Below are 15,544 nucleotides of genomic sequence, written 5' to 3' on the forward strand. Positions count from 1 at the left end.
CACAGCTCACTATCTGGAACCATGCAGCACAAGAGTGGAGTCTGCATAACTCTACAATAAACTACATAGCTGACCACTTAAAGCAATGACACCACTGCAAGAGTTGTTATACACTGAACAACACCATACATGCTCCAGAATGCTGTTTAAATTATTGCGGTGAACACTTCTGTAAGCAAGAGAGATAACTGTGGCATACAGTATTTAGAGATATCTAAGGCAGAAAAAAATCAGCAACTGCAATCTCTGTGCAGCACAACTCAATAAAGAGATTCCATGCACAAAAGTATCGGCACAAGGTTTTTATCCAAGTGGGATTACATACAAGCACAAAAATAAAACATTCTGTATTCTACATTATATTACAAAGGCAGGCAGTCAATAAATAGGTCAATAAATTATGGAAAGCACAGAAGAGTATGTGTGAAAACAGGTATGTGTGAAAACCAGAAAATTGTTTTTAGTTGGTGCATGATAATGTCTTTTGTGTTCATTCCCATGAAGTGTTATAGTGATTCTTTCAAAGGCCTTTATCACCTCCAGTGAAGATAACTTTCCCTTAAAAGTGTAAAACAGATGCAGGGACAGTACAGTAGGCTCTGGTACAGGCTAAAAGAGTCAGCGTCACTTACACTTTCCCAAGAATCTGACAAATTTGCAGCTTAGTATAAATAAAGTGACGGGTCTATTGTTTCTCAGCTCCGACACCTTCTTATCAACAGGATTTGTTGCAGAAGACTGGAGGAAACATGGCATGTGACTCCATCATATATAGTTTGGGGGGGGGGAGGAAGGGGCAATACCTTTATGAATTGACGAATTCAGCACATACATAAAGGAAATATTCTCTCTATCTAGCTGGTGCAAAGGGGTTTCCTTTTCTGTCTAGCTTTGTGCAGACTCAGTTCAATGCTACCTGGCCATTTTAATTGAATTAAATCGATGTTTTGTATGTAGCTTACTGGACTGGGTGGGGGGACTATTTTCGTAACTGGTATAAACTGGTACAATTTCAAGGATTCAAGAGATTTACTGCTCTTATTTCTGCCACCAAAAGCTCTGACCCTTGAGGGACAGCACATGGCTAAAGGAACTAAGCCAGTGCTGCTTTACACAGGGTGCTTTTGTAATAAACATGCACAGGGGGAGTTTCTTGCCATTGCATTTCAGAGCACTGTAGACACCTGGCATTGCTCCTGGGCTCATTGCTTTAGTAAGAAAGATGGGGAAAGGAATGGTTCCCTTTTGCTCCAAATGCCAAATCATCCCTGCCTTGATCTTTTACTTTTAACTGAGACAGGGAAAGATTAAGAAAAAAAGAAAAAAGTCTAAAGTCTTGTTCCTTAGTGATTTAGGAGCATGTGTTTTATCAGGTAAGATCTATACAGATAAATTTTCAAAGAAAAATCTGGTAATATAAAGATCCTTATAAAGATTTTACACACAAATAAAAATTTAGGAGTGTATTATCCATGATTTTAGCAGCTCTGGAAAACTCTATAGATGCCAATCAATATTTACAAAGTACAAAAATATGCCTTTATTCCTGTGAATTTGAATGTGCCCCTTCTGGTGTGAAGAGCCTACCCAAACAACCCAGTGATCTGCACTGTGCTCTGATATGAAGAGAGACTTGGCCATAATTTGGGCAGCAAAGAACAGCAAGAAGCAAGCAATGGAACAAAATATACATTTCCTACAGTCATATGACTTGCCAATTCCCCATGACAGGAAACATACAATTATCTGTACATGCCTCATTAAATAACCTTATTAAATAAGAAATCTGAAATGTACAAATTTACAGACTGAATCATTAAATACTTCCCCTGTGCACTCCCCTATGCATGTGTTCCCTGCTACTATCTGCACCCACACTCTGATACCACCATGCCTTCATATTTGAACTTGTAGGTGACAACCCCTGCATCTAGGTAGAGAATAGAGATAGGATCAAGTTTGGTGGGCACGCAGCAGGCCTTGGAGGCTTTCTGGGGATTCTTTAAGTGAACTAAAGTCTGGACAATGGCATGTTTTGTTGGTGTGACATGCTCTGTCAAGGGGTAGGCGCATACTCCATGGCACTCATAAGCTTCATATCCCGCTGGAGCGATGATCCAGGAATCCCAGCCAATCTCCTTGAAATCTATGTAGAGTGGAGTCTTTTTGCAGTAGTTGCCTTTTGCGTTCCTCCGGATTCGGGCAGTAGAGTCATATATGATGTTGGAACGCATCTGGAGCAGTGCCTCCTCACCAGGGTGGCCATGGAAATTACCAACCTCCAGGTTCTCCAAGTCCAGGAGCTGCTCGTGATCTATCATTTCGTTCAACTCTTGCTTCTCCTCTTTTTTGTCATTACTTTGGTCATCAGAGAACACAATCAACAGGGGCACATGCTTAGCCTCAGAGTTTATGTCAATATCAAGTTTCCCCTCTCCATTCTGCTCCTCCCCTTCCCTGCTCTCAATATGAACTTCCAGTCGGTGTGTGGTCAGCCCTGCCCTTCGCCAGCGCCTGATGGCTTCAGTGACCTCAAAGCTCTCCCACTCACTGCTTGTGCCATAGATCTGTCTGGATGCCAGTGCCACTATCTTTCTTTCTTCTCCTACCCCCATACGGCCATTTTCCAGCACTTCAAAAATTGTGACCTTTCGGTCGAGCCCATCATAGAGCATTTGGTCCCGTTCTACTAAGGTGTAGAGCCTCAGCTCTGCCATGGTGATTTCTTCATGGTGAGGGATGGACACATTGAATAGAAGGGGGTATTTCCGAACTCCTGTAATACCAATTGGGTGGGAAGACGGATCTGGAAATGACAAAGATCATGCATTTTAGAAGGGTCAATACATCCAGTAACACATGCACTGAAGTTCATCTGACAGATTTTGCCTTGCTGGGTTTCACTGAAATAATTTCAGGTGAGTGTTTTTTCATCATTTCCCAAAACTGTACTTGGAAAAAAGGCCAACTTCATTCTACAAGTCTAAAGACAGAGAGATTGCAGATATGATAAAGACCATAAACCTGGATTTAAAGATTTTTTTTCTGCTACCATGTCTCCCAGGGACTTCCTTGTCACCTGGAAAGAATACATGTTAAAAATGTGTTGCTTAATACTGAAATGATACCAATTCTAGGTTGTTGTGGTACTTGCTTAACAAATGAGGAAAAACAGCCAGTGTAAGAGAAGAAGGGAAGAAGGATATGGCACTGGAGTGAACATGAGACAGATAAGCTGCATATGCAAGAACAGCAGGCTGTATCTTGGTCTGCTTAAAGTTTCCATGCTGGCAACTATTCCCTTCCACTGAAACATCCCTCACCAATGGAGAGAGACAATCACAAAGGGGGGAAAAGTCTCTTGGGAAACTGTAAAGGCTCCTGGTTAGGAAGAACAGGCAGCAAACACCCAAAGTGAGCTGCCAATCAACAGAAATCCTGCTACAGACTCAATGGGTTTCAAGTGAGCAAAGTCAAACAGCTGTACTGAGTCAGGCACTTTTGGCAGCTTTAGTTAATAACACATATAAGAAGAACATAATATCTGCTTGTCATTCAGACTGTCTGTCCTATCTGTGTTGTTTATTTATACATAGGCAATATGCATTTCTTCATGCAATGCCCGAATCTTAGCTAACGACTATGTATTTGTTGCTGAATTACTGTGCTGTCTACTTGTAACTCAGAAGACAGATTAGGACATAGACTCTATGCGTAACATTTCTGCAGAGGCAAACTGATTGTGATCTACTACTATCTTCATGTCTGATTTCTCCAGTTTTGATGTTTGTAGAAAAGGGACACTGATGAATCTGCAAGTATTGGCCATGCTCCATCAGTGCAATTAAGCAAGCAGTTAACTTAAGCACATGAGCTGTCCTATTGACATGAAGAAAGTTTTGAGGCACCTGCCTTTTTCTTCTTTCTTTCTTTCTTTCTTTCTTTCTTTCTTTCTTTCTTTCTTTCTTTCTTTCTTTCTTTCTTTCTTTCTTTCTTTCTTTCTTTCTTTCTTTCTTTCTTTCTTTCTTTCTTTCTCTCTCTCTCTCTCTCTCTCTCTCTCTCTCTCTTTCTCTCTTTCTCTCTTTCTCTCTTTCTCCCTCTCTTTCTCTCTCTCTTTCTCTCTTTCTCTCTTTCTCTCTTTTTCTCTCTCTCTTTCTCTCTTTCTCTCTTTCTCTCTTTCTCTCTTTCTCTCTTTCTCTTTCTCTCTTTCTCTCTTTCTTTCTCTCTTTCTCTCTTTCTTTCTCTCTTTCTCTCTTTCTCTCTCTCTCTCTCTCTCTCTTATTTCCATCCATTCATTAAAAAAAAAAGAAAAAAAAAAAGAGGTGCCATTCTGATTGCATCTCTCTACCTGTTTATTGATATGCTGGGAGCTGATACACTCTGCACTGCACCAGGGTAGGAACACATTACACAGGGTAGGAGAGCTGAAGGTAATGCTATTCAAGCACAGGAATGCTTAGCTTTAATCTCTATACTGGAAGAAATGGAGTAATTGTCAGGATTTCCTTGACCTTGGAATACTAAAGCAAAAAGTCATTACAGATGACAACAGGGTGGAGAAATGCCACCTGACTATACAGAAAATGAGCATGAGCAAGTCGCTAGGATGGAGGGAAAGGCTACCCCACATGTAAGAACATGGGTAAGCACTAGCAGGGCAAGAAAAGTGTTCATGTGTAAGTCAGGATGTGACTTTGCACTTTAACTAAAAAGCCCATGGGATGAAATACCTTATTGTTACCAATAGTAGGATCAGGAAGAGTGATCTGGAGTCCATAGGAAAAGAAAAATTTTCCTTAAAATTTCCCTCAAGTTTTAAGAACAGATAGAATATTACAGCCCCATTTGCAATGGAGACATTATGCATACGTTAAAACAAAGAACTACTTCCAGCAATGCAATATGTTATAATATCTTTATAACAATAACAAATTTAATATAGGAATCAATGAATAGTAATGAAAATACCATTACTGCCAGTTTTCAGTAAGCAGGTGAACAAAAAATTCCATGGGATAATCCATTTCTATTGTCTTGACCACTACAAGTAATTTGTTTCTCTATCAAAAAAAAGTTATTTTGACATGAAAGAATGGTTCCCAGTTTCACAGACTTTCAAGATAGAAAAAAAAAATACATGCGCATTAATTGCATCACTACTTTAATTCACGTGCTTATGAATCTGTTTTAACATCAGAAGCCTCACTTTGCATCTTGCTGTTTTGGATCATAAGAGGTGAGAGAAAAAATGAAATGACAGACAGTTACACTAACTTTACCCTATTTGGTACAGAACTTTTGCAAGAATGAAAAAGGCGTTGAACATGATGCTTACAGAAAGGCACAAAACTGTGAACCACTACCTGTATTACTCGAGAAAAGGTCAGTCTGTAGAGTTTTCAGTGCTGTGAATCAGAAAGAATTTTGGTCTTGCCACGGGAATAATTTCAGATTTATATCACAAAACCACATTGTATTTTATTGTTCAGCATAGTTTACTTGCCAAATTTTATCACATTTATTTCTTCTGAATAATGCAAAATGAGAAAAGAACAATAGGCATTCCAGCATATGTCTGCATTTATGCTGATGCAAAGCGACAGGCACAGCTCTTGCAAGGAATAAATGTTCACCAGTGGGTGTAACTGGTGTGCCATTAATCCTTCAATAAATTCCTCCACAATGGAGAAAAGAATACATAAAGAAGATTTAAACCACAATGCAGTGCCTCTACGAACCATAAACATGTTGCCAGTAAGGAGTGTTTGGGCCTGGCAGAACGATAGAACAGTGTAGAACAGAGCTGATTTTCTCCTCGCATCTGTGTTGCCAAACTGAAATAACTTGTGCACCGCCTCTCCTTATACTTCACTATTTTTAAATTGCAAATATTAGAAACAAAAAAAACAAACAAACAAACAAACAAAAACCCAACTATATTACCTGATATACTTCATTAATTACACTGGTGAAGTAGGAGAGAAATCCCATGGCAGTTTGAATAGTTGCATATATCTCTAAGTAGTTAAAAATAATTAAAACACTTGTGCTTTAAGCCAAATGGAATAACTGGTATTTGGAAATAGTTAGCTGAAAAACATTTTTACCTGTTAAACCTGTAATGATACAAATAGCTATTGACAAGTTACTGAATGTCAGCACTGAAACGTTATCTTGACCTTGCTGAACTGAGGGGAGATGCTGAAGCAGAAACATTTATTTATTTATTTATTAATAGACAATATCCTGCTTCCCTAAAGTAAAACTTAAGCGTTATCCAAAATTCTGCTTCATGTATGTTTTCTGAACTATGCTCAGATGTCAAAGGAAGAAATCATGATGAATCCTGTGAAGATCAATCAGGGGAGGATATTAACAGAAAGCCGTATTTGGTTAAGCTCTCAATATGAAAATACTGCACATTTGAACAGTGTGTAAAACAATTTCTTGCCTTAATTTCAAATATTAATGAAGGTATCCGGTTGAAAATCAGGCAGATAATTGCAAAAGATGGGTGTCATTCTAGGGATAATGAAAATGTACCCAAATTATGGTTAGTGCTATAGAAACACTAAAGGAACATCTTCTTCCCCCAAACCTTACAATCTCAAAAGCAAAGGACAAGGGATCTACCTTGCAGCAAGTAGTATCTGGCTTACATTGGTACATACAGTATTAGTTGTCTATTTCTGATGGTGGCCTCACTGAATGTCAATTTTTCCCCTTAGTGCAGTTCCTGCTCAATGCCTGGTAAATACATTTCATGTTGACTACAAGGGTGCTTATTTCTATTTGTTTCCTCTAGAGATGCACGTCTTACCTTCATTTTTGAAGCTCCTAATAATATTTGCGGATGGCATAGATGTCCTATCAGTGGCAAACTTGTTGTACAGCTCTAGCATGTACTCTGGTGGGTCCACCTTGGCTGTTTCATGCAGGGGAATGTCAGAGAGGTTCAATGTCTTCAGGAACTCATTCTTCATATTCTGAAGCAGCGTGTTGAAATCAACACCATCCTGCTCGGAGAGGATCTCATCAAAAAGAGGCACGTCTTCCTCCAGGGAAGAGTGCTCCAAGCTCAGGATGGGACTGCAAGCAGCAAGGTGAACCAAAAGACAGAGAACAGCCCACAGCTGGAGGACTACAGAATCCATGACTTTGGCTTCGCTCTAGTCTCCAACCACACTCAACAAGCTCTAGCTCTCGTGTGGGCTAAGTGGCGGTTTTATCCCCTGGGTTATACGCCACATGTGTCACAGGGAGATGACAAGTTTGGAAGCTCTTGTCTTGAAACTTGTGATCCGTCCTCTCTCTCCCCCTTCCCCCTCCCCAAAACCAGGTCTCAGTAATTGGATATGGCTTGCTCTCTTCTATGGTCGCCTTGCCTCTCTTATCTCATGTAGTGTAAGCTGTTCACCAGATTTGTTGCTATCTTGCAATCCCCTTTCCCTTAATGAGCATTTTGTAAACATTTGCACTAGGACACTAAGAGATAGGACAAGTTTCTCCTCGGAGAGGAGCTGCCCTTACTTTCTGCCTCCTGGTAGCTGACTTCCTTTGGCGCGCATGAACAATTTCAATCCACACAGATTTCAAGCTAACGTTAATTCTACAGAGCCTCTACTGAAACCTATGAATTTTGCACCAAGGGCAAAGAATAGCTCCTTTAAGGTAACAAATCTAGCTTTTTAAAAACTAATATAAAAATAAGTTTTAAAATTTCAGTTCTAAAGGAACTTCTCTGGGAAAAGGTCCATTCTTCTGTGCGTTTGCAGCACAGGAGGGGAGCTGCTGGTACTACAGCAACTCTGGGGTCACAAGGCCCTGAATGCAGAGAAGCATGTGAGCTCAAGATATTTAGGTGAGGAGGGTTTCTCATATTGCATCTATAAAGCTGTGCTTTGCAAGGGCTTCACTGGGAAAAGCACTTTGAAGACAGTGAATATGAGTCAGGGAAGATCAGAGTATGGCCTGTAAAACTGAGCCCTTTTTTTTTATGCAGGCACCATATTGCATGCATAAGGCACTGTGTTGTTTAATGATAAAGGACTTTTATTTTATTTCATATTTTATTTTATTTTATTTTATTTTATTTTATTTTATTTTATTTTATTTTATTTATTTCCAGTGCTTATTTTTGCTATAAAACACTCTTTCCTGATCTGAACATTACCATTGGTTGAATGATAGTGCTCAGTGCCATGTGCCATATAAATGCTCAGAAACAGAGAAAGTAAAGAAAATCTGTTCTTCCTTTCACATCTTACATATTTGATTTGGGAGGTTATAGGTTACAGTTACCTTTTATTTAGTCACGACACTGTCCAAAAACTATTGAAAATGCACAAAGGCCAACAGACTAGTGACTTAATTATTCACCTTTGCATGACTTCAAATAGCTCAGAGGTACAATGTGGGGTATCTGGAAAAGTTTTTGCCAAAAAGGTGTGCTAAAGTTTTTTAGTGGCTAATGTGCAAATTTCAACAAAATGTGAGCATCATACATATAAAGAATATGTATGATTTCTTGAGCAAGTTGTTATATAAAATCGACCACTTAAATCACTTCATTGTTCAGACTTTTTCAAGGTGGTCTTGTTTTGGCTACAGGGCCTGAGCTCAGTTCTTATCTAGTAGACATCTTCAAGGTGAAGAGACATTTCTTCTCATTACCACTGCAAAGTTTTGCTGCCAATAAGAGCTTTACCAAAGAGTAAACCTAAGCTGATTTGTTGATTTTTCTGGACTCTGCTTTTCCATTCTGGCTAAGCATGTCCAGTGATTTGCTACCCCATCTCTGCAACTTTCTTCCTTCTTCAATAGCCCAAATCTATCACTGGCAGAAATGGCCACAACTCCAGCTGACTTACTTAGAATGGTACTCAAGCCATGCTTATTTAAAGTAATACTCTCTATTTTTTTTTTTTCTCATAAATATCAATATCATTGTCAAAGTCATGTATGGTATTGATGTCAGGTACATCTGCTAGACCTTTTAACCTTGCTTTATTCAACTTTTCTCCTTCTAGGCATGCGAAACTTGATAGTAAAACCAAAACACATTATCAATGTCCCTGTTACTGCTTAGCTGCATTGGAAGTTTATATTTGAGCTTAGGAAGATTAATTTAGAGCCCAGTGTGGATTTCATGGTTATATGTACAACCTTATCGATAAATCCTCTTCAGTCCTATCAAAGACTTTCTCTGAATATTGTGGCTTTCTAGAGATAAGCACAGAAAAACTTAGGGAAATTTTGGAGCTGAGTTGATGTCAGTTACGTTAATTAACTTAAAAAGAAAAGCACAGCCTTCTTGCTTGTGATTCATCACCTGACTATGCTGAGCTAAAGTCCATACGGCTGTAGGAAGGGAGATTAACAATGAAAACTGTGAGAAAAGAGTCAGGGAATACAGCCCTAACTTTTCTTCAGTACCGTAACTGGCTACTGTAAAAGGAGATCTCTGAGATGGCTTGTCATAGGCAGGTGAACAGGTAGTACATTTGCTATGAAAGCAATAGTACCTAGAAAAGTGGTTTCAAAAGGTGCTTTTTATACGTAAATATTAATTTCAGAAATGCACTGACTTCGTATATATAAAAGTATATATTTTTCCATGAAGGGTGTAAGCATTTTGTAGTAGCTCCTGCTTGGTGGAAGGCAACAGGTGCTGAATCTTCTTAGCACTTCACAGCATACGGCCTTATCCTTAGTGCTTGCTCATATCTGGTTTTCCTTCTCAGACAAGCATGAATAACAGCTTGAATGCACAGGCAACAGCAAGCAGAGATATGCCTTTCAGAGCTTGTAGGCATTGGGATCTACAGCATTATAGGGCTCAGTTTGGAGGGTTTTGAGTTTTCTGTGAGCTTTAGAGCTAAAGGTTGAATTACGCTGGTGATTCTGAGGAGTGAGCATTAGGCATGCATTAAGTCAAAGTCTCCTTTCTGTTATTCTGTTAATTGAACAATTCTACAGCCAGATGAGTTTTTCTATGTTCACTCCACCTTCCTACAGTTTAAAACAGCCTGCTGTACAGCTTTGATTTGCTGGGTGACAAAAATGAACGTTACTGTAACTGCTCTGGCAGTGACATAAGCAGAGCTGACACTGCCTTGGAGCAGAGGCTGGGCAACTGACTTCTCTAAGCCTTACTAAGTCCAGACATTTTCTGTGAATCTGTAAGTTCACACCCTGTAGATATAAATATGTAAGTAAAATGTATTGTGCACACAGTGATCTGACATAAATTCCTTAACCCACAAATATGTCATCTTGGTTCAGTGGCTCATGAGAAGCGTTATCACTGCTCAGACATTCCAGCTGTCTTTGCATTTCCACTCTTGTTTTGATAACTCCTTGAACAATAGCATACTGAAAGGCAATGCAGCCTGCTGTGTTATATACAAGTCAGCTTTCACTGAGTTTCTTAGCTTATTCAATTTAGACCCTGTTGGGGATCTGCCAAATGAGGAGAACCCATAGAGTACATCTGATAGAAGAGCAGCTTCCTGTTTCCCTAGGTTTTAGGCTGATTAATTTAACATGATTTTTTTTTTTTTTTTTTTTTTTTTTTTTTTTTTTTTTTCTCCCAGTTGAAATACTTAACAGAATGGCTTTATTTCATGTCACTGAAATTAAGAGGTTTGGTCTTTTTTTTCACATGTACAATTTACTTGTACAATAAGCATCCTGAAAAGGAAACTACCCTCAAGAAATCTATGCTAAACAGATTAACTGAGGTAGATGGAGAGAGAGAACATTAATAGGTATTACTGTATAATTGTTTTAAAATTTTGCAGCATAACTGATGACCCCATTTCAGAAAGGTTTCTTGGCCTTCATTCCTAGGAAATTTGGGTTCTTTTCCCCAGAGAATTTGAAGTAGTACATGGGAAAATGTAGCTAATGGAAACCTTAGCCTTTGCACTGCTCTTGACAGAATCAGGGAACAATATTCAGTGCAACTATGGCATCGTTTAATTTATGTCTCGCCCTTCCTGTTCGAGCTGGCTGCTGGTGAAGCTGTAGATTGGACACTCTCCATTCTCATGCCATGAGGCCTGGAGGAGATCAACAGAGAGAGGGCCATTCACGCTCACAGTGCTAAACAGCTCAGGCAAGAACGTGAGCACGGTTGACACAGTGGTAGCCAAGGCTATGCAGCAACTCCTGGGAACAGCTCAGCTGTCGAAAGGGTCAGTCCTGAAGATTGTAGGTCTCCAAAATAGACTCTAATCTCAGGCACCATGCAGCTTCCTCCAAGCTGATGCCTCTATGGCTTCTTCTGTCAAGAGGCAGCAGAAGAGCAGGGGTTTGAACAGGAATGTGTGAAGCAAGCTCAGTGCTGAAAGCCTAGAAAGTGAAGCAGAGCTTTACGAAGTGCCAAGGTTGACGATACACCATGACTGAAATGGTGTGATGCTCCTCTGAGTAAGAGGAAGTTGGGAAAAAAGAATGTGAAGTGTTTTTTAAGCATCCTTACCCTTCCTTAGTCTGATTTTCAGCATGGAGAAAAACCTGCTCTCACTAACACACTCAGAAAGTGTTGGGATGTGGAACTTTTTCCAAGAGAAAGTGTTTAATGTTTGCTTACGTGTCCTGGGCTTTTGTGACTTAAATGGTTCCTCAGTGAATAAACAGAAAGCTTGCCAGTTAGTTACAAGAAGTCACATGTAATTTTTCCACGTGTAAACTCAGTCAACTGGATTTTGGTTCAGTAATGCATAACTTAACAAATTTTCATAAGATTTGCAATCTAATTTTATTTGATGTTAAGTTTTTTTGAACATGAATAAATCTGTTTTGTTTGGTTGGTTGTTTTGTTTTGTTTTGTTTTGTTTCTATTTTTACTCCTTCTCCCTGATTCTTTTTTTGAATAGATTCTATTGAAAAGACCACTCAGAAAACATATAAAAGAAAACCCAAAGAGATTAAGTTTTCAGTAGAGGAAAGGAATGTAATTGATTGTGGTATAAATATAGGAGCATTGCTGAAAACCAAGTATTCCTTAAGGATTACTCTTCAGTTACTTTGTTTGTTTGGTAGTATGTGAAGAGAGATACTTGAAGAAAAAATACCTGATTAAATAAATCATCTATTGGATAGGGGAAGGATATTGCCTGCTGTGCTTATAAATGAATATAAATATCACAGGTAAAATTTGGGCTGTAATATGGTGGTAAGAGCTTTTTATTTCAGATTTCACAAGGGAAGACTTTGCAACCAGTATGGCATTTTAGGGACTTTTACAGATCTTTAAACTGTAATTTCAAATCCCCATATTGAGGGCTGTAGACACGGGAAAACAAACAAATATTGGACATTTCCAGTATCCTATGACCTTGAGCAGCTTTACAGTTTTCATTTAAGCTTCAAGTTTATTTGTCATGGAACATTTCCATTTTTGCATGTATAATACATAAGAAAAAATAAATCTGTCATGCAAGAATATATACTTTATATAAATAAGAAAGGAGAGGATAACAAAATGGATATATCCTTGTTTCATAGAAGAAAATTTTTCAAACAACTTTGAGTCATCAATCATGCCTCCATTTCTGGAATTCAAAATGCAATGCCCTGCTTTGCCACAAGAAAATACCCCCTCGTCCTCCCCAACTTGCTCTTGCAAGATTTGCATTATAGCACAAGGGGAATTTTGTTTCTGTGCTAGAACCTTTGAGAAAAAAATAAGCCTGAAAGTCTTTTCTAAATGACAAAGAGGGTTCTCATTCTCAAACACATGACTTCTTTTGCCCATTAAGTAATACAGCATTAATAAAGGAGAAAGGATGTGTTTTAATGGAAACAAACAAACAAACAAACAAACAAACAAAAAACAACATTGCCTTTGGTGATGTTAATCACCCCTTAAAAACACAGATAAATCTAAAAAAAGCCCACATATTTTTCACTGCATGATGTTAAGAGGTATAACGTATCTCTATCAGAACACTTCGATCAATTGTCAACATTTAGACTGAATCAACATTACGACATCCTGTTTGGAAATTTTCAAAATTCCTGCTGAGCACATCTTCAATCTATAAATGCAGGGGTTTTGGTTCAAAGCTGCTCTCTAATCAGGATATCACTGACATATATGCCATTTTAGGGAAGTAGGAGAGTGATGCAAGCTAATATACTCTAGCAAGCAACCCAGCATATGATTTGAAATTTTCCAAAATACAGACACAAAATTATTACGAATATGGCCCACAATTGTCTCTGTCAGGAGATAGCTGTGGCATGAGGCAATTGTTGGATGTGATATGGTAGATAAAGAAGAGTGTGACACTGACAGTGTGATGAGCTTGCAATGGAATAACTAAAATTAGTTTCCATTCCTGCATCTGCCTGAGTCCTTGTTCCTGTATGCCTCAGTTCATGGCTGCTCTGGATTTTCTTTCCATAAATGGGCTGTTCCCCAGTAGCTCCCTGTTCTGATTTCAGATGGCACTGGAAATTGGAAATATATTATTTAAAGAAAGAGTGGGATGAGAGAGGTGTAGCAATGTGTTAAAACCAGAGTGATGGAGAAAAAGAAACGAAAACAGAGAGAAGAAGGAAAGACATGTGCAGCCACAACAGAAGGGAACTATTTAGGCTGTGTAACACAATCTACTTGTGACCTGTTAGAGACAATATTGAAATGCACATCAATAGCTCTATAAGGGAAGTCAGTGGCATTTCATCTTCATTAGCTATTTCCATGCAAGTAAAAAGGCTGGGGGACACACTAACAAGTAGAACATACAGACAAACTGCATGACTGCTGTCAATTCCATTTTTTTGTTCTGTTTTTCCTGCTGAGGTGGCAAAACTCCAGGCACTAGGAAGGGAGTCCATCACTGTGCATTTGCACTAGTCCAATCTGGTCTTAGTGGCAGGTCATTGGCCATGCGGCGGTACAGATAAATACTGATAAGCAGAGATTTTTCAAGCTGGCACAAAGCCTGAGTAACTGAAACAGAAAGAAGAGGACTGGAAATAGCTGGACATTGCCTTCTTGTCAGTGTCCTGTCAGTTGTATGTAGCAAATTCACTGCAAGCATGTGGCTTCATTTTTACTGTGAATCCCAGCTCCCCGTGTGCTTAATTCCTTGAGCACTATTTGGATAAGCTACCATTTTCCAGTGTGATTGGATTTTCTTTATATGTAATTGGAAATTTGTGCTAGCATGCAGGCATGCACATAGCTTAGTCTTGTGTAGTGAGAGAATGATAAACAGAAAATTATTAGATCCTTACATGAGAAAGACAATGCAGCCCCTTGCTTTTGCATCTGCTTCTGTACATTTCAGCATTTAATCTTTTTTCCTGCCAAGCTTTAAAACACATCAACACAGGTGATCAAAATGTTTCCATGAGCATAAGTATTTCCAGGAACACTAAGATAAACACTTGCTCATATCATTTATGAGATGGGGGATACCTCAAGAAATCTATTGATTTGTCTCCCCTCCCATTATCTGGATATACACAGATGGAGGCTCTAAATACTACAAAAAGGTCATTTAAAATTTAGTACCTTTAAAGGTCACACAGTTTGTTTAGGCCAACAATTCAAATCCAGTGGGACACAGTTGAAACGAAATCAATATCTAAGATCTTCATAAAGAACCTGATTGTATTGTAATGCTAATGAACAGCAGAGTAGGCACACTCTTTAATACTAAAAGTTTTGACTCTGCTGGTTTCTTATCATACTTGCTTCACAGCACAGCTTAATAGAAAAAGGTCAAGAGAAAGTTTTAATTTTACATTGTTGAAATTCCTTCTCTCACAATCCAGTTATTTTGTGAAGCTTTGGATTCATGTGGGTGTTAAACTTTGGGCAACCCTTTGAGCAGCTTCAGTGACACTGACAAAAGCAAGACTCCTAAACAAAACTTTACAGAAATCTCCCAAGTTGTTCCCCTTTGTCAGCTATGTCCAAGTGGACTGTTTGAGGAATAACATTCTTCTCCTTAATGACAACTCCATTTAAATACTTCCAAAGCCCTAAAAGGACAAAGCTCCTGGGAACAATGACTAAATATATCCTGTCCCTGGTTTCTGGAATTATAGATTTTTAATCTTGAACAATGGATTTGAAGAAAACAGGTTCTGTTCACCAGAAATTATTTTGATTAATAACTCAAAATTACTTAATCAACAACTAAGCAGAGATGGAATATTTTTGTGTGGTTTGTTGATATCTCAGTGCGAGATGGTAATTACAAAGCCAACAGCTTGTATTCACCTTAACAAAACATGAGAAAAAATGAGACAAAGTTCTGTTTGTCTTATGTTAGAGTTGGGATCAAAAAGGAAAGTTAAGTTTTATGTGACAGTAGAAGAGACTGTCAGTAACAAAAACAAACAAGCAAACAAACAAACAAATAAAAATTGTCTAACTCCATCCTTAAAAATTGGAAGAATTAAAATTAACATTTCAGTTTCTGTAATCTGATGATTTGAATTACAACGGATAAATTAGGATGGTCAGCAGCCTTTCTCAGTTATGTTTGTCATGCAACTGAATATCAAATTCTCTTTT

General features: G+C 38.5%; 1 protein-coding gene across 1 annotated transcript; it reads right to left on the bottom strand.

The window, feature by feature from the left end:
- Window positions 1-1,862: 1,862 nt before the first annotated feature.
- Window positions 1,863-7,154, bottom strand: BMP10 (bone morphogenetic protein 10). Its single transcript, XM_032204240.1, has 2 exons — window positions 6,821-7,154; window positions 1,863-2,806 (listed from the first exon to the last, which is right to left on the bottom strand). The coding sequence occupies exons 1-2, from the start codon at window positions 7,152-7,154 to the stop codon at window positions 1,863-1,865; spliced, it is 1,278 nt and encodes a 425-aa protein (XP_032060131.1).
- Window positions 7,155-15,544: the final 8,390 nt, after the last annotated feature.

Source organism: Aythya fuligula, chromosome 27 (assembly GCF_009819795.1).
Source record: "Aythya fuligula isolate bAytFul2 chromosome 27, bAytFul2.pri, whole genome shotgun sequence".
NCBI lineage: Eukaryota > Metazoa > Chordata > Aves > Anseriformes > Anatidae > Aythya > Aythya fuligula.

Excerpts from the sequence above, each read along its gene's own strand:
- BMP10 (XM_032204240.1), bottom strand. The coding sequence starts at position 7,154 with ATGGATTCTGTAGTCCTCCAGCTGTGGGCTGTTCTCTGTCTTTTGGTT. Across the intron at positions 2,807-6,820 it reads TAGGAGCTTCAAAAATGAAG|ATCCGTCTTCCCACCCAATT; the intron begins GTAAGACGTGCA and ends TGTCATTTCCAG.